We start from the raw sequence: 26,535 nt of genomic DNA, 5'->3' as shown, positions 1-26,535 counted from the left end.
ATTTCTCTAACTGGGCTTTCTTGTGTTTTTCTTAATGAGTCTTAGGAGTTCTCTAGGTTCTAAGTACTGGTTTGCAGACTTTAGTCTGCACCAGAATCACCCCCTTGGTCTTAAGACATGGATTATTGATCCCTACCACCAGAGTTTTTGATTCAGTAGATAGGGAGTGAGAAATAAGAACTTGTACTTCTAACAAGTTCCCAGGTGCTGCTAATGTTGCTGGGCCAGGGACCGCACTGTGAGAACCAATGTTCAGTGTTTTAAATGTAGCAGCAATAGATGTACCTTGTTATTCTATGGCAAGGTCACCTTTCAAAAAACAAAAACCTCAACAACTTCATATTTGTTCAAGCATAGGGCATAAGCTAATACTATTCTCTACTTTTTCCTGGAAATGGTGCAACTGAGTTTGCTTCAATAGCAGCTATTTCAACCCGTTTGAAACGAATCTATCTGCTTAGAATATTTGGTACCTAATTAATCAAGAGAACCAGTCAGTCAGTAATGAAAGGTAGTTTTCTATTTCAGGAAAACGCATTGGCTTTCAAGAGCAAGGACGTGAGTCAGTAATCTAAGAACAAAAATACAGACCTCTAAATGGAGAAGAAAACTGCCATTTATTTCAATTGAGTTTTGTTTCATTAAAAACTCTATGATGACAGTAAAACAGAAATAGAAACATTTTTTTTAACCAACTTCAAACCTCTAAAGACAAAATAAACACACACACATTTCAAATATTGCCACTGTTCTAACAAACCTCATTATTACTATTGATTGTTGTCATTTCAGTCTCCTGAACTACTAGCCTTGACTATTAATCAACTTATTGGTTTACTGGACTAAACATTAACCATATTATTTCTATATATAAAATGTTCCACAGCTACGGAACTTAGTGTATTTTGGTAGTTTGCTGTGTATGTGTGTGTGCGTCTGTGTGTGTATTTAAGGCTTGAGTCTATAAAACATTTGTTTCTGTTGAAGAGTACAAATACTTGCTATACGGCAGCACATATACATACATATATATGTTAATATTTGCAACTTGAGGGTGGTTACACCTTATTCTGAGAGGTCACGAGAAACCACTTAAAACCATGACAGTACAACCTTTAGTAACTTGAACTCACCATACCATCACCATCAAGAAAAACAAAAAACCCACAGTTCAAAGAAAGCACAGCAGGCCCTAGGAAGTATTGTAGTTTGCTGCTTTACTAATCAGAAAGACCTAAACAAAAGTAAACTAACCTGGGTAGGCTCATAAAAGTGAACTTTTTGGATGCATCCTGAGACTATCTATATATATAAAAGCCTAAGTGACCGTTCAACCAATAGCTATGATGTGCACTGACCACCAGGGGGAAGGCACTCAATGCACAGGCATGGAAACATGGAACAGACTGATGAATCTCAGAGAGAAGTGGGGAGGGCAGGAAGAGATTAACCGAAGATCTTATATGCAAACTAGAGGCCCGGTGCACGGATTCATCCACCAGTGGGGTCCCTCGGCCTGGCCTGCAGGGATTGGGCCGAATTTGTGCAGCGGGCCTCCGACATCCTCCAAGGGGTCCCGGATTGTGAGAGGGCGCAGGCCAGGCCGAGGGACCTCACCGGTGCACGAATCCGTGCACAGGGAGTACTGTATAATTACAGTCAATGTTCGCAATGATTTTCATTTTTTCTCACCAACTCGGGAGAACCTATGCATGCAATTTAGAAGGAATTTCAATAAAGGCTAACCCAAAAGGTTTCTAGTCAACTGAAGGTTAGCTGGCAGTCAACCAGAAACTTGAATAAGAGTACTACTACATATTCAGGAATTACCAGTAGTGGTTTGGCCTTCTTTGAATATACCATCACCACACTGACTAAAACTACACCGGTTACCATGTCAAAGGCATGCAAATTTAAAAGATGATCAATGATCCCACTGTGTCCTTCCTTATCAAATCACCTGTATGGGCACATATTTTGAGAAAACATTATTTTCTCTTCCTTTTCTTTTAGAACATAATTACATATTGCCTTTCTATATTTTAACTATAGACTTTTGGGGGTGGGGGTGGGGGTGAGGGGTGGGGGAACAAACTCCTCCCCCCCCCCCCACTATTGTATATGTATATGTTTTGCTTTTCCTATTGGTTTTATCTGTACTACTTTAGCCAGAGACCTGTGGGGGTGGGGGGTGGAAGAACGGATCCTTGGTATGTTAAAGACAAAATGGCAACTTCACACAGTTTTCAAGTAAATAGAATCCCTGATATAACTGCAACGTAATATGTAGTTTGGGTGGTAGTAAAAAAAAAAAAAAAATCTTTTAGCAACTTTGTCTCATACTTCACAAAATGAGCTTTGGCTCTGAGTCTCTTAAGGCACAAGACCTGATAGACAGCTTTTATTGGTGGCCTGCACTTCTGATTTGGATAAGATAAAAAAATACTATAATATAAATATAAATAAAAATAATAAGTAATTTTGTTAGAGTTTGAAATCATATAGTGAAACTGGAGGAAAAAATCCAAATAAAACGAACATCTGGTATGTGTAAATATTTGTTGCTGGTGTAAAAAAAAGTGTAGTTCAGAAAGTGCAAAACTATTGGAGAAATGCCTTCAGAATAGACTTGACATCGTAGAATCACAGTGCTGTCTCAAAAATAGTGAAGGGCTGTCCATTGGAAGCATTCACAACCATATGGCCATTCTGAGTAACATCTGGATAATTCCTTTTGAAGTACACCTGTAATAAAAACAGAGGCATGAGAGCACATGGGGCACTGCATTTCTATGTCCACTTCTTCATGTGAAGCAAATCATATAACTCACAAAGGCACAGTTAAAAAAAAAATACAGGGATGCTTTCATTCAATAAAGTAAGCCCCATTAAAACCCTCGGTAGGGCTGGGCTTAAATGCCAAACAACCTATAGATCCACTCTAGTTCTGATCATTCCGATCCACAGATATGTTTTATCACTACATTAAATTGATAAGCAAAGTCATTTTACTGACTCAAAACCTGGAGATAAATTAAAAACAGGGTGACAAAGAGGCTGGGAAATCTAGCGTCTGCACGAGGGTTTCTCATTTTCACACATAAAATGAGCACAATAGATCTGGATGTTAATATCAGGTTGTAATCCCTGTATTTTATAAACTCTGATTGACAACTATTGAAGCGCTGGCGTATATGTATGAAATATCCCAGCGTTTAATTTGTGCGGCAAGGTAGTTATAGGGGCCATAGAAATGTGATCTGTGGATAGTGGGATACGATAATGAAAAGAGAAGCAAAAGCTTTAACAATGACGCAACCAGGCAACTTCTCTCAAATGTAAGATGATACCAAATAATAGGACGGTTCTTTGCCAAGCCTTTGACTTCTTGAATTCTACCAATTTCTAGCTGAACTAGGAGAGATACAGGTTTTCTGATAAATGTATAATCAGAACATAAAGGAAATGAAATGCTGTCAGGGCTCTCTGTTCCACAATCATCAGTTTTTAGCAGCTGTATCGTATCTCAGTGCCTTGACAGATGCGCATAACAAAATGAAATAATGTCAAGGCTTGTGAGCTCTTATCTCAAAATGTGTTTGGGTGAAAAAGGACTTCAAATGTAATTTTTTTCCCCCCATAAGACGAATGTGGAAAGTTTTGTCTGAGTCTTTAAAACAGAAAATGTGCCATCTATCTGAGGCTAACACGTGTCATGAGCTGGGTCTCTTAGTCATACGATCCCGGATCTATTTTATAAGACCTGGCTCCTAAGATATTTGTGGTTGCTGTCAACAAAGTTATCATAGGAGACAATGAATTTCACATACAGAAATGAAAAGTGCTGAGAGAGCCACCTTATATTAAAGTGTACTTTTTCTCTTGCTGCTTACATACTTCCTATCTCAGAAACAGGACTGCATCTGAAATAACTATATATTTTCACTTAGGAGAGAAATAATAAATCCTTCAATAATGCTTTGATCCCACTGGGTGAAATCTGAGGCTATTTTGATTACAATGTAAGTATTTAAAAATAAGACCTGTTTTGGGAGCTAATTTATACTACCTCCCTCCTCCATTTTTTAAAGATAACCATATTTTGTGTGATTATATTTTACTAGAGGCCCGGTGCACAAAAATCGTGCACTCAGAGGGGTCCCTCAGTCTGGCCTGCACCCTCTCGCAGTCCAGGAGCCCTTGGGGGAAGTCCAACTGCCTCGGAGGCGGGAGCGGCTTCCGCCACCGCCACTGCACCGTGAGCCCAGCTTCTGGCTGAGCAGCACTCCCCCTGTGGGAGTGCACTGACCACCAGGGGGCAACTCCTGTGTTGTGTGTCTGCCCCCGGTGGTCAGTGCATGTCATAGCAACTGGTCGTTCTGCTGTTTGGTCGATTTGCATATTAGCCTTTTATTATATAGGATGTACTCCAAAAAAACTATTTCTTGGTGAAATTAAAAACAGCCAAGAGAACAAATGGAAATTGATTTTGTTTTCTACTGCTTGATAGTCCTTCCCAAATAAGCCAGTTACTTTCTCCATAACCCTCTTAATGTGACTTTTTAAATAAAGAATATGTTATTATTGCCCTGGCCAGGTAACTCAGTTGGTTAGAGAATCATCCCGATACACCAAGGTTACAGTTTGATCCCTGGGCAGGGCACATACAAGAATCAACCAATGAATGCATAAATAAGTGGAACAACAAATCAATGTTTCTCTATGTTATTATTAGCAACTTTTCACTAAAATGGTCTTAGCTTCATGGTTTGAAATACTTGAAATTGAATACTGAAAACATGCTTCCTGTGTATAAAATCCTTGATTTGACCTATCTTTTTCTCATCTGTTGCCAAGTTTCATCATACACTGCCTAACATCAGAGGTGTGAGAAGGCATCTTTTTCACAGTGCGGATTATGAAGGTAGATGAGATGACCGAACACTTGTTAGCAGGGTGTATAGGCTAAGCCTTTGGAGAGGACAATCTCAGCTTTCTATTCTGGAACTCACTGCTGATCCGGGAAAAATCACTGAACCTCTACCCATACTGGCTGCCTCATCTGTGAAATGAGACAATGACTTACCTCACAGGAACTAATTAATGGCTGCAAACTGCAGGCTGAAAACACCCCGAATTAAGTGTTGGGTGTGGTTATGATGCTGCTCAGAGAACTGGCCCCTTAGTCCATGGACAGCAGCAGCAGCACCCAGCTCGAATGAAGAAACAAAACATCTGGGAGGCCCTTTTGTGGATCTCTTGATATTATCTTTATAGAACCCCAGAGTCATAGTGCAGTGAATGTGGTAACCGGGAGAGGCAGAAAGGTAGTTTAAAGATTACAGAAATTGGAGTACTAACTAGTGACTTTGAACAGTTACTCAGGCTCTTCTGCCTTAATTTCGCCCTTTGTCAAAAAGGGATAATGCCAACTCAGAACAATGTGTGAAGGCTAAAGAAGACAATGAGTGTTGGTTTCTTGTTGCTCTCCCCTTCCTTCTCTTGGGTTTAGTTCATTATAATTTCATTAAAATAGGTTGAAACTATATTGAATGTTAAACTTTAAATTGTCAATAAAGCCACCATCGTGGAATTAGGTCTTACTAAATGCAACGGCAATAAAAGGTCCCCTGCATGAGCACAGCTGATGGCTGGCTTGGTTGGAGCGTTGTCCCGTACACTAAAAAGGTTGTGGGTTTGATCACTGGTTGGGTCACGTAAGGGAGGCAACCCACTGCTGTTTCTTTCCCTTTTTCTCTCTCCCTTATTCTCTCTCTCTAAGGTCAATAGACAAGCCCTCGAGTGAAGTTTAAAAAGAGAGGGGGGAGTTCCCTTGTATAGATAATGGAGAGCCTTTTTTTTACATTATACTCATAAGCCATTATTCATTATGTTGAATTCTGGTTAAAACTCTGTCAGTTCATTCTCCCTGAACTGTATGGCCCAAGTTCAAAGCCAGTAACTCTCAAACTAATCTTTAAGGCAGGTCTAACTTTGGTGTACATATTGGCATGTGTGTTGTCAAAGTTAAAGAGGGTTAGAGGGGATGTCTGCTTTTAAGATAATGGAAATAGATTTTCTTTCCCCTTTTCCTCTTAGAAATCACCCTAAACAGCAAGGATATGAAATTAAAGAAAAATCCCATCTTTGATGAAATCAGAAGTCACCTGAAATCCCAAATGGCAAAATACTCGGAAGAGCTGCCATATGCAACCGAATCTGATGGGGCTGTGACAAGACAGAGAGAGGGTCCCTATGGGAACAGATCTCAGCAATCATGGAAGAGCACAGTTCTACAACCCACTGGCAAACTCTAAGATGTGTCAACAAGGAACCATATAGAATCACTATCTTTCCCTGAAGCAGACATACTGGTTAGGTCCAAGGAGAAGTGAGGTTCTAAAACCCAAGTAGTGCCTGGCCAGCGTGGCTCAGTGGTTGAGCAACAACCTAGAACCAGGAGGTTACTGTTTGATTCCTGGTCAGGGCATGTGCCTGGGTTGCAGGCTCGATCCCCAGTAGGGGGCGTGCAAGAGGCAGCTTATCAATGATTATCTCTCATCATTGATATTTCTATCTCTCTCTCCCTCTCCCTTCCTCTCTCTGAAATCAATAAAAATATATTAAAAATAAATAAATAAATAAATAAATAAATAAATAAATGCAAGTAGCATTGTAACTGCCCATCTCTGTAGCTAGAGAGGAGTGCAGGCTAAATGAATATACATTCTCAATTTTTCTCTTGCATAAGGGCATACACACACACATTCTTTTTCTGAATCAAACGAGCTTCCATGTTAAGCAGAGAGAATTCTCTTTAGCCTGAAATAATGACATAGCCACATTATCATATATATATATATATATATATATATATATCTATCTAGGAAAAAGTCATTTAATTCAAAGGTCAGTAGCAGGACCTTTTTTTTTTTTTTTTTAAATTCTCACTCAAGGATATGTTCACTGATTTTTATAAAGAAAGAAAAACATCAATGTGAGAGAGAAACATCGATTGGTTGCCTCCTGTAAGCACCTTAACCAGGAATTGAACCTGCAACCTAGGTATGTGCCCTAACCGGGAATTGAACCCCACAATGATTTTGGTGTTCAGGACAACACTACAACCAACTGAGCTATCTCTCTACCCTGGCCAGGGCAGGACCTTTTATAATAATAACAAAAAAGAAGTAACAGCATCTGTAAAATATCAGAGATTTAAGTATTTTTTAAAGATTTGAAGGTAAACAAAAGGAAAACTATTTAAACAACTAAAATTTGGTGGAAAACTAAGAAAGGGAAGATATGTTTATCAGAGGAGTCAAATCATAAAAAAGAACTAAAGTATTCCTAACAGAAATGAAAAGAACATACACAATACAATGAGAAAAATTTTTTTTCAGGCTACAAATTAAAAAGCTAAAAACAAAACCCAGAACACTAAAAACTGAAAGTATAACATGACAGAACTAAGATAGGACAGAACTATAATCTCAATAAATGTAAATGGGCTAAACTCATCTTTTTTAAAGAAGGGCTAAGATTAAATCTCAGAGCTAAGCCTAACTACATGCCAGTAACAGAAGATACACCTAGTTTGATATTAAAAGACAATCAAAGACACACCTGGCAAATGACAAACAGTGAAAACAGGGGACTCAATTTTAGTTTTAAACCATCATGGATTCAGGGTCAAGAACATTAAATGAATAAAAGAAAAACACTTAAAATATATTAGAAATAGAGTTCATAGTGAAAACACAAGACATGAAGATCTGTGGACTAAAAACCATAGCACCAAAATTACCAAAACAGAAATGACAAGAACTATATTGGAACTTGTTACAAGTCACCTAAGTCCAAATGACATCAAATGAACCTAAATAAATAAGGTTAGAGAAGACTTAAATAATGTGATTAATGAAGTAGATCTAATTAAAAGTTATTAAACCCTCTACCCTAAATAGGCAATAGTTCATCTTTTTAAATGCCCAAAGATTATTTTTAAAAATTGCTTATATACTAGAACACAAAAAGCATTAATTCTGAAAAGAAACAGTACAGATACCATTTTTCATCACAAGGCAATGAAAATCAACACTGATGAGTAAATTGAAAACAAACATAAAACCCCAATCACCAAAAAATTTTAAAGGCCTCCTTCTTAAATAATTCTTGGACCAAAGAGGAAATCAAAACCAAATTGCAGAATCTCTATCTAAAAATTTAACTATGACAAAGCACTACACAGAACCTCTAAGATATAACTAGAACAATATTCAAAGAACAGTTCACCTTAAAAGAACGAAAACAAATGCATTCAAAAAGTAAATAACAATAAAATAAACCAAAAGAAGGAACTAAAAAAGATAAAAACAGAACTGATAAACTGTAAATTAAAATACAAAAACAAGTAAATCCGAGAGCTCCTTTAGAGGGAAAAACATAAAACTCAAACAGTTAATTAGAAGGAAAAAAGGGGAATAGAGAAGAAGTAAGCATAAATACTATACAGCCACAGAAAAGAATGAGATAACTCTATGCATTGGTATAATCTGAGATATCTATAATAATAAAAGTGTAATATGCAAATCGACCGAACAGCAGAATGACCATTGGGATGACCATGCTATGACACCCACTGGCACCAGGCCAACCAAGGCGGGTGCCATGTGATTGGTCGGGGGCCCGGCCATCGCCCCATGATCGTCCTGCAGAGGGAGGCTCAGGCCACTGGCCGATTGATCAATGGGGGGCTCCAAGATCACCCCAAAGCAGGAGGCCCAGGACACCGACTGGCAGGCTGTGGTGGGTTAGTCAGACGTCCCTCTGCGGGGGCGATCCATCACAGAGCCCCGGCCAGGTGGGAAGGGCCTCCCTCTTTAGGGTGATCCATTGTGGAGCCCCATGATCTATCACTCCAAAGAGGGAGGCCCAGGCTATCCAGCCGGCGGTGCTGCAGCAGGTTGCCTGGGCCTCCCTCTTTGGGGCTATCCATCGCAGAGCCCCGACTGGGTGGGCAGGGCCTACCTCTTTGGGGTGATCGATCGTGAGGCTCTCGGACTGTGAGAGGGCACAGGCCAGGCTGAGGAACACCTCCCCACTCCCCTCCCCCCCCCCCCCCCCGCCCCGTGCACGAATTTCATGCACCGGGCCTCTAGTAATATATATCAATAGAAGAGTCAATGGTGCCTGGGCTCCATCCTGGGCGAAGAGCTGTGATGACAGGAGTGGTACAGTGACTTAGTTTTACTTTATACATTTTAAAAACTAATTGAAAAGTAAAGATTTTTAATTTTGTAGCATTAAATGCATTATTTGTTTAATAACTAACTATTACAAATAAGTTTTAACTTTTTAGAGTCTCTAAAGCTACTGAGAACTTTGGATGCTTCTTTTGTTATTACTTAGAGGAAAGGGTTCAACCCACAGCATTAAAAAAAACCTACCATCTCCTAGGTGTTAAAAAAAACGATCTATATTCTATCATTGATGGGTAGAATTGTTTTATATTTGTGATATATGCTTTATATTCTTCAAAACACTTAAGCAAACTATCTCTCATCTTATCCTTGTCATAAAAGTGTGAAGAAGCTGGGCAGCTGAGGACTATAGGTGAGACAGGTGAGGGCAGGTGTGCATTACAGGTAAGAACTCTGAGGCTCAGAGACATTGGGGGACATATAAGCCCATTTGGCTACCAAATGCCTCTTAGGCTCCTAGAATCTAGGACATTAAGATTTTGTAACTTCTGGGTTGTATCTGGTGATGACACGAAGAGATAAAATAACACCTCTGTCACACACTAGGAACCAAGGAACTTCGAAAACCTCCCTGTCGCTCTGCTTCATCATGGAAGAGAACGAATGGCAGGCATTCATCCTTTGGAATGAGCTGAACTGTGTCCTCTCAACATTTACATGTGGAAGTCCTAACCCTCCAATACTTCAGAATGTAACTGTATTGGGTCAATAAAGGAGGTCATATTGGTGGGGCCTAACCTAATCTGACTGGTGTCCTTACAAGAGGAGGAGACTGGCACACAGACACACACCAGGGAAAACCACGTGAAGATACAGAGAGAGAGATGACCACTTACAAGCCACGGAGCGAGGCCTTAGGAGAAACCAATCTTACGCCCCCTTGAGCTCAGAATTCCAGCCTCCAGAACCGCGAGGAAATAAATTGTGTTGTTTAATCACCCTATTCTGTGGTACTTCGCTATGGTAGCCCTAGCAAATTAAGGCACCCTTCAATTCTGTCTCTAAATGTACTTTCGTTACAATTTTATGATCATCTAAAAAGGGTCCACTGGAGAGTGATTCAGCTTGCCCGCACCAATATTTTCCAGAAAAGCAACTATGTGGTCAAGAAAACGTGACCTGGAAGTGAACTTTTCCCAGATGAATGAATTCTTTTCAAATGAATGAATTCTAATCTGTTAGAGCGTAAAGCATGCTGATTTAGCTAATCCTCCTGGTATAACAGTTTTGAATGATGCATTGATATTTGATGCTGGCACATTTAAATAGTTGACAGTCTATCAGTTTGTTCTCCCAAGAGGACCAAATGTATACAGAAATAATGTCAAGAAGATCTTCAACTGGAATGAGAATCAAGATATGTATTTCCTGCCCGGCTGGTGTGGCTCAGTGGCTGAGCGTCTATGAACCAGGAGATCACAGTCTGATTCCCAGTCAGGGCACATGCCCGGGTTGCAGGCTTGATCCCCAGTGAGGGGTGTGCAGGAGGCAGCCGGTCAATGATTCTCTCTCACATTGATGTTTTTATCTCTATCTCCTTCTCCCTTTCTCGCTGATATCAATAAAAAATATATTTAAAAAAAAATAACATTTACTGAAGGAACAGATTATAGCCCCACCTTCATTCTAAGGAATCTTACTTTCCTCACTGTAAAATGAGTGTTGAATTGTATTATATTTATCTATGATCTTTTCTCATTACTTAACACCTTTTTAAATGGAGACTTCTACACTTAGATGGGGACACAGCTCTTCCATGTAAATGCCTGATCTCAAGAACAAAAAGGGTTTGTAAGATTCCTGGCTGTTTTTGTGACTAGTTTATACAGGGAATCCCAAAGGATCCATCAGAGTTAGGGTCAGGATAAGGGTTGGCTAAGCTTTGACCAGAGACAATGTAGTAAATGACAGCACTGTGTGAATTCTGGGCATGAAAAGGACTAGTATTCCAAGTGAAGCTTGCCTACATTCACATACAACATAAGAACTAGGGAAAAGTTCAGAACACAGACCTCGCCATCCCTAAATCTAGGGCTGCACTCCAACTCTGCCCATGTTCATCTAGCTATGAGACCCCCCCAGCCCGCAATTTCCTTTCCCTCTGCAGGTCCCCGCCCCCTACACAAGCACACCAATCAGTACAACCTGCACCACACTGCATGGCACACAAGTTTCAGAGCCTCATCCTCCTCACTCATCGCCATCACTGCTCAACACAGAAACTGAGTATCTCTGCTCTTCCCAAATTTTTTGGTTTACATGTCAACGATCAGGAGCATGCCTACCATTTCCCTGGTAGATCTTTCTAGACACAGGGATCAATATCCTGCATTTCCGCCCTCAAACTCTCAAATTTCTGGGATGTACCTCAAATGTGCCGAGCACCAATTAGAATGAAATGCAATGGAGCTGTAGAATATGACAATCGGAACCCACAGAGTCCAAACGTGTCAAAAGCCCAATCTGAAATCTCTCTTTCAGGCACACATGTCTGCACAGGTGAGCATGCACACTTCCCATACCCCAACCCACCCTCCACCTCCACCACGTCTGCCAGTGCTTAGCAGACCTGACTTCAACCTGGGACGTGTTGTTAAGACCCAGCCATGAAGCTTTGTCTCCGGAGGCTTATAATTGACAAGGGCACAGAGTGCTTGTTAGAACCGCTTGGTGCCAGATCGCGAGGAGTGAACTGCTGAGACGGACTCTAATTACCACCCCGCCTGGCGCGCTCACCTGTTTTGCTGTTTCAGTGAGGGCAGCAGCTTCTGCCTTGCCCAGCTGTTGCACCATCTTGTAAAATAGGCTCTCTTTATTTTGCAGCAAAACATAGGGCTCATCATATTCTTTCAGTCTTCCTGAATCCAAAACCTGTTAATCAGCAGAAAGAGACCCATTAGCACACAATGTTTTGCAGCAGCATATTATAACTCAGACAATGTTTCGGAAAGAGGCAGGGGAGGGAGAATAGAGAGAATCTATTTGGGTGGTAGGCCTGGCGGGTGTTTAAATGGGTTGATTACCCTGTTTTACTAGGCAGACAAAGGCCTCAACCCGACCTTTTATTATTATAATGTTATAGGAAAGGAAGAAAAGGAGAGTTTTAGGCTATGATTAAGGGCACTCAGCAGTCCCCTGGCATTTTATATTCTGCCAACGGCATTTTGGGTTGTTTCCATTAGTTAGTGCTTTTAGCTCTCAGACTCTGAGCTTTGAGGGCTATTTATACACATATTCAGAGTTGGGAAGTTTCTTGATTTAAGAAAATCAAACTCAATTTATCTAAAAGGTGATGACCTGACAGCAAATTAATTGCTGAGCTGGTTTGACAGAATCTGAGCAACATTTGGAAAAGAAGTAAACACTTCTGGGGTTCCCTGGAACATGCCACCTGGTAGGAGGGGACAGCAGCCCTGCGTCGGGCGCATCTTGAGGTTGGCTTTGGATGCAATTTATTATTCGGAGAGGGGAAGGCTGGCTGAATGAGCTGCCACCTAAGCAGCTTTAGCATAATTGCTCTGCACAGAAGAAATCTCCAGAAATCCAATTTTCTCTCTGGATAAGACTAAAGAAGCAATTAAGAAATCGAGCTCCAAATTCCAATGATCAGGGCCCACACAGCGCACGGGGGCAGCCCTGTCGGAGCTGCCGAGGATCTGAATATCTGTGTTCACCATCATCTTTCCTTGCTTCTTTTTTTCTCTTTCTCCAGCGGCTTGCCTTCCAGCCATTTTATTGCTCATTAATATGCCCACTGGAAACTGAAAGGGAGAGGAAGGGGCTCTTTACTCCGCATTTCGACTTATTAGTGGCTTTGGTTAATGGCTTCAGACAGAGGGGAAAAAAGAGTCTGAAACAATTGGCCCAAATGAGGTACCAAGGCAAACAGCTCTGATGGTAAGTGGCACTTAGTTGTTCACTTAGGCCGAATTTAGAGTAAATTTATCTTAAAAGAATATGCTGACAATGTAGGCAGGACACAGGTTGCTTTTCCACATCTAGGTATTACAGTTAATGGGAAACCTTTATTAGGTCTCTTATAAAGGGCATTTTCCCGTTCATCTTTTGTTTACGACTGTGAACCATTGCTAAGGGCAGCTTTCTCAGAAGAGTTCAAGAATAATTGAATCTGTCACATCCACATAATAATTAAAATGTCCTATAATTTGGCATGACAATTTAGATGCCCTGAATGTATAATTTACTTAAGCATAGCATTATAGAGCGTAACCACTCCTCCTGATGAAGATAAACACACACGCAATTTTAAAATACATGTCTCTCTCACGCTAAAGGCTAAGTAAATAAGTGAATCCAATTACTTTATATGTAATGAAAAACTTGATATTCTGCAAAAGCAACAAGTAAGCTTTTAAAAATCACCATTGCAGAGATGGTGGGGAATGAGCTCTCTGGCTATAAAGATTCACATCATTTTTAATGGAGGTAACTACTAATATCTTGTCCTTGTCCAACTTCCTATCTATTCAAATTTGACTGAATAGCAAATCTTTCCATTTTCTTGCAGATTGTCTGAAAACACAGGAATGCCACTGAGATGAGGAGTTTTCAGAATTGACCAATATCTAAAAAGGCAGAGCCAGAAACATTAATGTTCTCAAAAAGCAACAGGATTAACAATAAAACGACAGAAAGACCATTTAGGTCTAAATATTTTGAGCCTTATAAGCATTAGCAATTAATGGCCATGCATGATATTGCATAAGGGAAATTTTCTTTTTTCTTTTTTTTGGCAGGTGAATGACAGAACTGTAGTAATTTGTTATAAGTTTGATAATTTATTAAGGTTAAATTTTAACTTTTGTAAGAAATACTGTAAAGATGTAAAATAAATACACCCCTTTAATACTCTTTTGATTTCCTTCCTCCTTCCCTTCCTTCTATCCATCCATCCTCCCTGTAAGCATTAAATGAGCACCTAATACCACAGCACTGTTTTAGGAACAGGAGATTAAAAAATGAGCCAGACACAATCTTCAGCCAGAGATAGTCTGCAGAAGGCTGAATCAGTTAAAGAACTTGGCTGAGGCTGCAGAATCAGTAGATGGCAGAGCTGGGATCTGAACCCAGGTCTGAACCTGCATCCTTTCTTCTCCATGTGAGTACCCAGGGAAAGACACTGTTTATTATCAAAAGCAAAATATTTATTTTTATCAGAAGTAAAATAAGGGAGATGAGAATTTTAACATTCAATTTTCTAAGATCCCTTTCCACATGGATACTATCTTATGTTAACTTAGTATAACTTAAAGAAGTATGCCGGTAAACATAAACATTTCCCCCGTCCACTTTCCACTGCAATTTTATAATTAGGGCTCAAATTATTTACTGTATACCTGGTATATACTCACAGAAAAAGAAAACTGGCTTTATTAAACTATCAGGATTACTAAAGAGCAAGTAACAGGTGACCAAAACACATTTAAGGAAAATTTAAGTAAACTTTCATTAGTTCTCGAGTTTATTCGGCAAACCATCTATTGCATGCTTAACTGTGTGCATGTTATTATGCTGATTATTGCAGAAGGGGCGGAGCTATGTAAGTCGCAGCCCCTGCCTTTAGGGAGCCTACACTGAAAGAAGAGAGAGAAAAAGCCTCAAATGTCTATGATGCCAGAAAAAAGCACAGAAAAGAATAAGGTAGCCCTAGCCAGTGTCGCTCAGTGGATAGAGCACCAGCCTGCGGACTGAAGGGTCCCGGATTTGATTCTGGTTAAGGGCACATGCCCAGGCAGTGGGCTCGATTCCCAGTAGGGGGCATGCAGGATTCTCTCTCATCATGGAGGTTTCTCTCTCTCTCTTTCTCTCTCCCTCTTCCTTCCTCTCTGAAATCAATTAAAAAATTTTTTTATAAAAAGAAGAAAGCTAGCAGCAGAAGAGATGACTTCTAGCCACAGGTTCTGAGGACAAACTTCAAGAAGAGCAGTGAACTGGGCCTTAAAGAATGAATGGATAGACTTGAACATAAAGAAATGGAGATGAATGGATATAATCATTCCTGATACAGGGAACAACATGGACCAAGAAGGCTGGAGGTAAGCACATCAACTCCAGGCCCTGGCATTGTACACGACAAGTAACAGGCACCCAATACAAGCTGGCTGAAAGTTATACACAAAGGAACTAAATTCAAGGCATGACTGGGTGACTGCCCAGTGGTGTAGTTTGGCAAAAATTCAGGGTGAGACCAAAGTTGGAATAGTGTAGCTGTCTAACGCAGAGGATATAGGAATTATAGGATTAGGGATGCAGCTTTGGAGGACCACATGCCTCAGGTTGATGGCCATGGGCAAGAGGGAAAGGAAAAGTGAGGGACAGACAAGGATTGAGGATGAAAGCTTGAAACTCATTTATATCAAATCTTGGAAAAGAGAGAGGAGGGAAGGCAGTGCTGTGTAGACTAACCCAGGTGCTAAGGGAGCTGCCTTGGGATACAGGCTGAAACAAGGCCAGGAATAGCCTTTCCCCTCTCAGTCTTTACATTTGCTGGCCTGATCAATGACTCTAGACCTTTTAGAACAAGCAAACATAATACAACTCCCAATTTCCTTTGTGTACAGATAAAGAGGTATAACTTGGAATTTTTATTTTAACATCCTTTACAGCTGTAAGAGGCCCCTGAAATCTCCCGCTGTGTCTGCATTCTTCCTGCAACCCAGGTTAAACTATAAATAAACCACACATTCAAGTCAGGGCAACCCCTCGGCCCCAGGATCGCTCCAGGAACGCCAGCCTCAAACTGCTGGCCGCTCTCTAGCACAGCGGTTCTCAACCTGTGGGTCGTGACCCCTTTGGCGGTCGAACGACCCTTTCACAGGGGTCGCCTAAGACCATCCTGCATATCAGATATTTACACTACGATTCATAACAGTAGCAACATTACAGTTATGAAGTAGCAACGAAAATAATTTTATGGTTGGGTCACAACATGAGGAACTGTATTTAAAGGGCCAGAAGGTTGAGAACCACTGCTCTAGCAGGCTGAGGAAAAATATACCACGTTGGATGAGTCCATCAGTTACATAAGCTCAATGAAGATGTGTTTATCAGGCCTGTGTATCTGCAAATATTCCAAGTAGCTGTCCTAGATATAAAACTAAATGGACCCATTGCAAAATAATTTAATCCACTTTAATTGGCAGGATGCCATCAGTGACAGTGGGATGGCTGCGGGGAGGGGTGGGGGGCAGTGCAGGGTGGAGGAAAAGCCTGGGGGTGGAAAAGAGATGCTGGGATAGTTTTCAGTAGGCGACCAGCAATAAAGGGAGATCCCACTTAGCGCCAAGCAGGGGGGAGTGGGGGTGGGAGGGGGTTCTGCGTTTCAGATGCCGCTCCTGGCTGCCAGGTGATGTAGGGGCACAGGAACAGTTATCCACTTTGAAGCTCAGTCCTTTGATTGGTAAAATAGGTGCCTGTGGTTTTCTCTGTGGCAAGTGTTACTCAAGATCCATTCTTAGGTCTTGAAATGGAAGCCATTCTTCACACCCGGGGAGGAGGAAGACTAAGGTCACGGTGGCCTCCACAGCTGCTCCCGCAAAGTGTCTGCTAGTGCATGGAAGCCCCCTCCCCCTCTCCCTGGGGGACTAGTTTTTCTCCCAGATTGTGCTTTCGGTGTTCAAATGAGTTATTTTTTTTTCTCTGAAAATGTGAATGAAATCTCCTGGCCTATCTTTAAAGGAGCTTTCCTCTTCTGAAATGTTCTTACTGTGATCATGCAGGCTTAAAGACAAGTTCCATAAAGATGAAAAATAGAATTTAAATAAAACTCCCATTAACTTTGAGTTCTCTTTTGTGCTTTTCCAGGTGGTTATGTTAAATAGTATCCAGTTTTGATTTCTCTGGGAAAAACCACTAAGGAGAGGTTGGAGTTCGGGAAGAAAGGGTAAAGATTACAAAACCATAAATAGCCTATAAACAGAAGAGGTGGAATCTGAGTTTCTTAGCCCTGGTTTGGGTTCTCCAGACTTCATTCCCAAATAACTCGCTAACTCCTGACAGTGAAATGTTGAACACAGGCGACAATATTGTCAGAGTGGGGGCAGACTGTCACACGCTTCTCTTGCTCACACTCCTGGGGAGTGTCCTGGGGTGTCATCAAGACTGAAGTGTGCAGGGACTGGAGGAGAGAGCTGTGCTATTGGCTGAAAACGGGTCACAAGCAACCAGCTAATCCTTAAAACCACAGGGAAGGCGCCGTCTTTAATGTAGAGATAGTGGTGAGTCTTAGGAGAAAGGATTTCTAATGTGTCTGTCTTGCTCCACTGTTTTGTGGCAACTGAGCAAATGAGGAAGATTAAATTAGCTGTCATTACAACTACATCATGTTTAATAAAGTTAAAATTGAGAGAACATCTTTGTAAAATAGAATTCTAAGCCTAACACATTAATGACACTTAATGAACCCAAACTGGGTAAATCCCTTCGGAGAGCCAACACATGAACAAAGCTATTAATTGGGTCACAGTTGTTACCCAACAAGCCTTTTGTTTGATTTACCCACAATAAACAAAACCATATCCATCCGTCTTTGTGCAGAAGTATTCACCAGCGCAACAAAATATAATTATTACACCTTTAGCACTTGCAATTACACGACTTTAGGATGACAACACTGTTGGTTATGCCCTTCATTAGCATCTGTTCACTTCCCCAGCCACTCCCCAGGCTGGCCACCCGCCCTCTGAAGCATTAGGCTTGGTAGCTGATTGACTTGTCTTTATGTCCTTAAACCTTTCAAAATAACAGAACAGACAAATCACCTGTTTTCTGGAAAGGTAATAGGTATTTCTAAAGAAAGCAAGAAGAGCAAATTGCTTCAAAAAATCTCAGCTTTGTGATTTATTCAGTGGCCTAGACCAGTGGTCGAAAACTGCAGCCCCTTGAGTGTGGCTCTTCCACAAAATACCACGTGCGGGCGCGCACGTACAGTGCGATTGAAACTTCGTGGCCACACTCAAGGGGCCAAAGAGCCGCATGTGGCTCGCGAGGTGCGGTTTGCCGACCACTGGCCTAGACTGAGACGCTAGAGGTTATTTGTGGCGCTTTGCCGAACTAAAGCCAATTGATAATCAGAAGCTCTAGAATAACATGTAGATGGAGCACTTTATTGCTCCTGGGGTGGATGGAGCAGAGAGAACAATTCCTCAACTCTGAGCTAGGGAGGAAGGTCTAATCCTGCCACTCCCTACAGCAGTCAGCAGCAAAAACCAGCTCTGACCCAGGTGCAAACTAGTGGCCATAGTTTGCATCTCCTGGTGGGACACCTCACAAACACCACCCCCAACCCCTGGTGACTGGAGTTGAGAGCAGGAAGGTAGCTGCGTGGTGAAATGCAAAGTCACCGCAGAAAACAAGATCGGCCCTCATGCCCGGACAGTGTGGCTTAGAGGTTGCATGTTGACCTATAAACCAGGAGGTCACAGTTTGGTTCCCAGTCAGGTCACATGCCTGGGGTGGGCTTGATCCCCAGTAGGGGGGTGCGCAGGAGGCAGCCTATCAATGATTTTCTCTCATCATTGATGTTTCAATTTCTCCCTCTCCCTTTTTATCTGAAATCAATTAAAAAAAAAAAAAAAGATCAGCCATGGCAAAGGTAACACGCTCTAAAGAGAGTCTTTGCACTTCCCTTCTCCAAATCAACTTCTCCCTTAGTCTAACCCAGGGATGGCAAACCTATGACACGCGTGTCAGAGGTGACACGAGAACTCATTTTTTTTGGTTGATTTTTCTTTGTTAAATGGCATTTAAATATATAAAATAAATATCAAAAATATAAATCTTTGTTTTACTATGGTTGCAAATATCAAAAAATTTCTATATGTGACACGGCACCAGAGTTAAGTTAGGGTTTTTCAAAATGCTGACACGCCGAGCTCAAAAGGTTCACCATCACTGGAGCCCATTCATCAAGAGGCTCTAGCCCAGCCGTGGGCAAACTGCGGCCTGCGGGCCGGATCTGGCCCGTTTGAAATGAATAAAACTAAAAAAAAAAAAGACCGTACCCTTTTATGTAATGATGTTTACTTTGAATTTATATTAGTTCACACAAATACTCCATCCATGCTTTTATTCCGGCCCTCCGGTCTGTTTAAGAACCCATTGTGGCCCTCGAGTCAAAAAGTTTGCCCACCCCTGCTAGCCTTATACCTAGAAACCAGCACTGACTCCTCTCTCTTCCCTCAGATCCCACATTCAGCTCATCACGCAGTCTGCGTGGGCTCTACTTCATTATCTAGTCCAATCATTTTACCATCTCCACCTCCAGCACCTCAGTCTAAGCCACCGACATCCGGTGGGAAGAGAGGACTCAATTGTAAAAACCAGAGCGAATGCCACCTTTGGAGAACTGAAAGGTGATCAATGTGGTTTTAACGACAGAGGAAAGAGGGAGAGCAGAGTGGACGTGGCTGGAAGGGTAGGGAGGGGCTGGGCTATACATCACTTTGTTAAACCACATGAAGGATTTGAATAGACACTGATTAAGAGAGAGAAAATTGAGGTTGTTGAAATTTACTAGGAGATACGGACAAGTACAGTATTAAACAAATGGACATACTTTGATAAAGGCAACAGAGCTGACAGGTTAAGGAGATTCTCATGAATTAAATGTTTGGGAACGTGGGTCAAAGTGCTGATGGCTAAGATTTAGGAGTGACCAACTGAGAAGTCAGCCAAGTTCTGTCCTTCCTTGCTATTTCCCTAACATACATTCTAAGGTAAATGTACAGTGGGGCCTTGACTTACGAGTGTCCCGACTAACGAGTTTTTTGAGATACCAGCTGTCTCTCAGCCGATTTTTTGCATTGAGTTGATAGAGCAATTTGAGTTAATGAGCTCCTTAATGAGCTCGGTCTCGGAACGAATTAAACTCGTAAGTCAAGGCCCCACTGTATTTCTAAGTAACAGATAATAAAAGGAAGCTGCTACCTTCAATGCTGTAATACAAAACCCCAAAATAAATCTATGTGGTACATTTAGGAGCAAAGATTTTATTCAAACGGATCCCCAAATGAGCCGGAGATGAAGCCTCTAAATAAAGCATCTAAATAAAGAAGCATCTAAATAAAGACTGACAAAGTGAACCGGTGAACCTCACAGCGTCAGTCATTTACTGTGGAAGAAGGATGCTTTATGGGACAGTCTGAGAAATACAATGCTAGGGATGAGAACAACAAAATGACAGGTAGAATGCAGAAATGAAAGGTGATTTTCCGATAACCATTCAAGAACACGAAATGAAGGATGAAGGATGCTTAATGCTAAACCATGTTTTTGGAATCTAACAAGTCTCTGTCATGTAATGCTGGAACGTCACACGGTCACTCACAAAAGTCTGTGGGAGTGGCCTGCTTCCTGCTGCTAGCCCAGCTGACTGGCGACACAGCCTGAAGCCTAAACGTTCTTTGGGTTGGAAATCCCCCACTCCTGTGTGTACATTGCCAGACCTCACTCCTCTACACGCCCCGCTCTGGGGAGTGACATGGCTAAAGGCACCGTGTCGATGCTGACAGTCTATTATCTTCTCAATGTCCCTATTGATGATGCAATCTGACAGTGCATGTATATGAAGTTGGGTGGGAAATAATATTCCTGCAAGCACCGAGGAAGTCAAAAGAGACAGCTCCATTACCATTGGACATAAGGAAGTTGGGATATTAACGATCATTTTAACTGGCCGTTTAACCTGTTTTGTATGGATCATAAAAATCACTGGTTAACTTCATCTGTTGCCTTTTGTGCACTATGCAGGTCTTCTTTATCTATTTACTTCTGTATTACTAACCAGAGCATCACTGGACACTGATATTTAGTGACAACAGTCAGTGCCCACAAGATTGATGAAAATCGATCGATAGACCAAAAATAGCTTACATTCTTTGGGCTCATTTGCAGCCAAAGGTTTTTCAGTTGAAGGATGATTTCCTTTTCATTTCATAGAGCCACATTCTAAGATCTCCTGAAAGTGAGTAACAGGGGGAAAAAAGAGAAAGAGAGGAGGTAAAAGAAGGAAGAGAGGGAGAGAGAAAAGGAAGGGAAAGACTGAATTATGAAAGAAGAAAGAACCCATCAAACCTGGAAGGAAGACAGAAAACATATTGAGAGACCAAGGCTTGGAGCCTGCCATGTGTGCAGTACCCGGATCTACTGTGCAAGGGACATGCTGGCTGTACCTACAGTCTCTCAGCCCCAGTTCTACCTTCTTGCTACCCCTCATGTGTGGCACTGGAGCTGGGTCTCTGAAAACCACATTTCAGAGGCTCCTTAGCCAGTTGGCTCTTCGTTAGGCTCTGCCACTAGGAAACAGAGAACACATAGTCTACCTGGTTTCTGCCGCTGGTGCCAACATCCCCCCAGCAGGAGGACCTGGCTCCGGCCTCCATGTTCTATTAGTACATTGAGAAGGAGCCTCATTGTGCTCCTTCACATATGCCCAGCTGGCCCCTCCTTGGAGGTCTGAGCATCGACTCTTCACTGGCTCTCCTTCGAGTTCCTAAGTATGGAGAGCTGTTCTAGGGCGTGACAGCTGCTCCCTAAAATTATTTCCCCAGTTTTTCCTTTCACTCTTCTAGCCCTCCTATTCCATGTAGCAAATTTCCTGTATCAAATCCTTTCTGTTGAAATACTTTGTTTTCTGACTAAGCCCTTTCTTCTCAAAGACTCCCTTCTGATAGCACAGCCTGTGAATGTCCCAACAGCTGAGAAATTCTGCAGCCTTACCCAATAACCACCTGGCGGTCTAAATGAAGGCTAAATTTTTGATTAAGGGAATCCAAAATGAAACAACTGTGACACTGCGAAAATGACTGTTCTAGCACTCTGTAATATGAAGCCATACCTTCAATTTGGAATATTTTCATGGTTGGCCATCTTAAGTAAAAATAACAGTTCAAATAAGTTTTTAGTATGAAAATATGAAATGTGTAAATATGAATGTGTAAAGTATTATTGTCAAGAATGAAAGGAAAAATTAACTTATTGTAGATGTCTATCAAGCTTAATAAGAAAGGAAAAATTGAAAAACAGGTACATAAATAGAAACTGTTATGTTTCTATTTCAGAAACTGAAATTCTACAGGTGAGAGTCTTACCATGATCTTGTCACTGTCGATAATGGTGTTCAACCTGTGTGCAATGGTTAGCACCGTGCAATGGGCAAATTTCTCACGGATTTTTTTTTGTATTAACTCATCAGTTCTGGAATCAAAGAAGTTGAATTTAGTTCAGTAAAGACAGACTTAAGACTTAAAAATATAATATTTATATAATGTTTCTAAAAATCAAAACTTTAAGCATGATCTTGTTCTTTAAAATCTAAGCAGAAAGTTTATTTACAAATTTACAACTTTTCATAAAAAAATGGAAGATATTCTTCCTTTCAAATTGCTTGAAACTATGAGGAATTGAATTTAGGAACTTATCTCTCTCAGGAAGCTTAATAGTAACATTAACAGCATACGTGTTTTGGTTTCTTCCTCTGCTTACCAGAATTGATTCTTCAAGGGTTATCAAGAGGTATCAAAGAGAGCTCTCAGAAAACTCACCACCATCATTAAATGTTTCTCATTTTACCACATTTAAAACTCGGATATCAGGTTATGTGGAACTCAGCCCTGTACCTGAGATCCACGTTTGCTGTCGCCTCATCAATGATCAATATCCGATTTTTCCTGAGAATGGCTCTGGCAAGGCACACCAACTGTCTCTGTCCGACACTGAAGTTCGATCCAGATTCTGCTAATTCAGTATCCATTTTGCCGGGAAGATCTTCGATGGCTTCTTTAAGTTGTACCTGTTGATGTAGAAAGAAGAATGGTGTTTTCCTCAACTAACTACTATTGAAGTACACAAGCCTCCTAGACATCAGAGCTTTGGAATCCTTGGGACTTCTTCCATAACTTTCGTGTATAGCCACATGACAGGGACAGTTATTTCTAATTAGTGTTCACTAAGAAAGATGGATACGTCAACTCAGGACAGAAACATTCTGACTTAAGAGCACAAACTTTAATGGGAATCAAGATTCTTCTTAGTTGCCATCAGTAGGCACAGTCTGTTCAAGTTCTATCAATGTCATTGAGACATATAAAGTATGCGAAATAAAATGATTCCTGCGGTAAAATATAGAAAAATTTTAAATGTTTCTTCTAATTTTTTAATTCAGATTAAACTACAGGAATTTATAGAATAGAACAGTGGCCCTGGCTGGTGGCACCGTGGTTAGAGCATCGGCCCACCCACTGTAGGGTCACAAATTCTATTCGGGTAAAGGGCAGGTACCCAGGTTGCGGATTCATTCCCCATCCCCACTCAGGGTGAGTGCAGGAGGCAACCAGTCTCTTCTCTTTCTCTCTCTCTCTCTCTCTCTCTCTCTCTCTCTCTCTCTCTCTCCCTCCCTCCCTCCCTCCCTCCCTCCCTCCATCTCTTCCTCCTTCCTCCCACTTCCCTTCCACTCTCTTGGAAAAGCAATAGGAAAAGTGAAGCTATAAAAGAAAAACAAAAAAAAAAGAGTAGAACACCAATTGCCTAGGGACTGGAGGGTTAACTGTAAATGGGGGTGAGAGAAATGCTCTAAAACTGGATTGTCGTGATTATATAACTATAAATTTACCCAAATCACTGAATCACGCTTACACAGTGTGCATGCAGGGGGCAACCGATCAATGTTTCTCACATCACTGTTTCTCTCCTTTTTTTCTTTCACATCTCTCTCTCTCTCTTTCTCAAATTAATGAAAATATATCCTTGGACAAGGATTAAGTAAGAAAGAAATTAACAGATTGACGAGTGATAGCCAATAAACAGGGGCACAGAATTATCATGTCAACTAACACACACCAAGGGTAAGTGGGCAATGTTTTCATGGTATTTCCTAAACACTGAAGCACTTCTATGAATGTGTTCTTGAACTGCGTTCATGATGGAGGTCCAAGCCCAACAAACAAATTCTCAGTTAGGGTTAAATATGGTCATTGTGAGTGAGGATTAAAGATGGTGTTGGTATTCAACATTCACATGAAAGATATACAAAGTGTAAGGTAAAAGATTTGAACTGTGGTGCATTTACTTGTACTGATTACTTGTGCTGAAAATTATAAAATGAAGATGTCAACTCAGTCAATTGCCCTCCATTACAAGGAAGAGTACTTACTGAGTATTCTCTTTACGACACATATTCATAAGTCTACGCCCCAGGTGACAGAACTGATCAAAAGTATAACAGTGGCAAGGCTTTTCGTGCTGAGCTGACTTTGGTAGCACTTGTGTGTGCAAACTGGTCTATCTTACGATCAATATCCTGGCTTTGAAGAAATCATCTCACACTTTTGCCCAACTCAGATGACATCTCATCACTAGTCCGGTTTTTTACCATCTTTCAGGTTGTCCATACCTGCCTGATGAGGAGTAATGGTTGTGAGATGAAGAACAACAGACATGGGTTCCAGAAAACAGTGTTTTCTGAGACTCGGTCTTCATTTACTAATCAGGGTTGCTTAGGATAATGACTTGAATGCCAAGGCCCTCTGTTAGTGTTATCACACATCCATGTTATAATTAACCCTCAGAACGGAAAAGAAGAGAACTGAGGCAGTATATCGTGGTAGCTAGGAGTTGCAATTGAAAACTAGGTAACAGGGTAATGAGTGTAAATGTAGAAGAAATGTCCTTGTTCCTATAAGGTATACATTTATGTATATAAGGGTGAATTGCAGCATTTAATGAACATTTCTGCAACTTTCAAATGGTTTAGCAAAATATAGACTGCAGAAGAGAGAAAGCAAAAACTGGCAAAATGTTAACAACTTGTGACTTTGGGTGAAGGGCCTAGGTTTGTTCATCAGCCTAGTCCTTCGACTTCCCTGTGATATGAAAATTTTAAAACATAGGGACCTTGAGGCCAGACAGCCTGGACATGAGTCTCACCTGGCTCTGCCAATTGGGCAAGTTCCTGGACTTGCTCTATCTTAGCTTCCTAACCTGTAAATACTATAATATATTAACAATAAAGGTGTCAACCACCTAACATTGTTAGGGTATAAAATTAGTATGTGTTGAGTTTACAACAGTGCTTGATACAAAGCAAGAGACCAATAGATATTACCTGTTATTAATAATGTGGTTAGCTGGCCTCTCACCGTGGTCTGCTACATTTTTCTTCTTTGCATTTATCAGGACTGAGAATGGGTATATATAATACAAATTTGTATGTTTTGACTTCTCATTGATAAACTGCTTAATCTTTAACCATTACTTACGTTATATTTATAGAGCTGCCATTTCGTTTTAGGTGCCAAAATCAACACTAATTTCTAATGAACTTTCTTGAGCTTGCACCTGGCTATTATTCAGGGCATATATCAAAAATGTATTTTCAGCATAATTTAAAAAAAAATATCCAAGATCAGATGGGCAACATCTATAGAACTAGCTCCCTTCTGAATGTCCATCTCCACCAAGGGTGAAGGAGGAGGAAAAATGAAGAGGACATTATTTTTTTAAAAAAAGCAACATCTTTTCTTTTTATTTGAATTTCATAAAGAGGAAAACCATAGTATCCTCTTATTGATTCTTAAGCCAACCCTGTGAGTTTGGGTTCCCATTTCTAGTATGGCATCATTTATAAACCAGCTGATCAGGGTTTTTAGTTCTAAAATTTGACCTCATTGCTTTCTATGTTTTTCAATGAAAGATTTGGTAAATTTTTTAAAAATTGGGATACCAACTCTTTTGCTGAAAAGCATACAAAAGTCATATAGAAATAAATCCTAGAGAATCGCAATGGTGGGGGTGATTGCTCACACTAAGAGGCAACAAGGGCAATTCCAGGAGCAACACACAGAAACCATTGACTTCATTTTGTGAAATAAATTCATGTTCATTTTTACACAGGAAGTTCCAGATGTGGCTTAAATAAAGGCAGATCTTAGTATTATCTACCACTTCTTACCATCTCATCATTTTTAGACTTCTCAGAGGCTACTAATTTTTACTTTAATTTTGGCTCCTACAGATGAAATAAGTTACTGCCAAGTTCTAAGATAGTTTTTGAAAGGATTTGTCTCCCAATTAACATTTCTTCACTGTCTAGGGAACACTGTGTTTCTAGGGTAATATTACTATCTGAGAATCTGTGAAGACAGATCTCAAGCTCTGAAATATACAGAAAAATCATTTACCAATAATTCCTGTTTCTTAAATGTGTGTCACAAATTCGCCACTAACTGTGCCCTGTGAATTCAAGAACAGGGATCAT

General features: G+C 40.8%; 1 protein-coding gene across 1 annotated transcript in view; it reads right to left on the bottom strand.

The window, feature by feature from the left end:
- Positions 1-365: 365 nt before the first annotated feature.
- Positions 366-26,535, bottom strand: part of ABCC4 (ATP binding cassette subfamily C member 4 (PEL blood group)) — a 248,533-nt gene continuing 222,363 nt past the window's right edge. Inside the window, exons 28-31 of the mRNA XM_070408769.1 lie at positions 22,901-23,073; positions 22,373-22,478; positions 12,000-12,134; positions 366-2,745 (exon numbers count right to left, since the gene is read on the bottom strand). Coding sequence (XP_070264870.1) covers positions 2,644-2,745; positions 12,000-12,134; positions 22,373-22,478; positions 22,901-23,073 — 516 coding nt within the window. The 3' untranslated portion in view covers positions 366-2,643. The remainder of the gene's footprint in view (positions 2,746-11,999; positions 12,135-22,372; positions 22,479-22,900; positions 23,074-26,535) is intronic.

The sequence above is a fragment of the Myotis yumanensis genome, unplaced genomic scaffold (genome assembly GCF_028538775.1).
Source record: "Myotis yumanensis isolate MYYU_CA2020_CCGP unplaced genomic scaffold, mMyoYum1.0.hap1 SCAF_3, whole genome shotgun sequence".
Lineage (NCBI taxonomy): Eukaryota > Metazoa > Chordata > Mammalia > Chiroptera > Vespertilionidae > Myotis > Myotis yumanensis.
The sequence above is the reverse complement of the archived record's forward strand: the minus strand, read 5'-3'. Positions and strand labels throughout refer to the sequence as shown.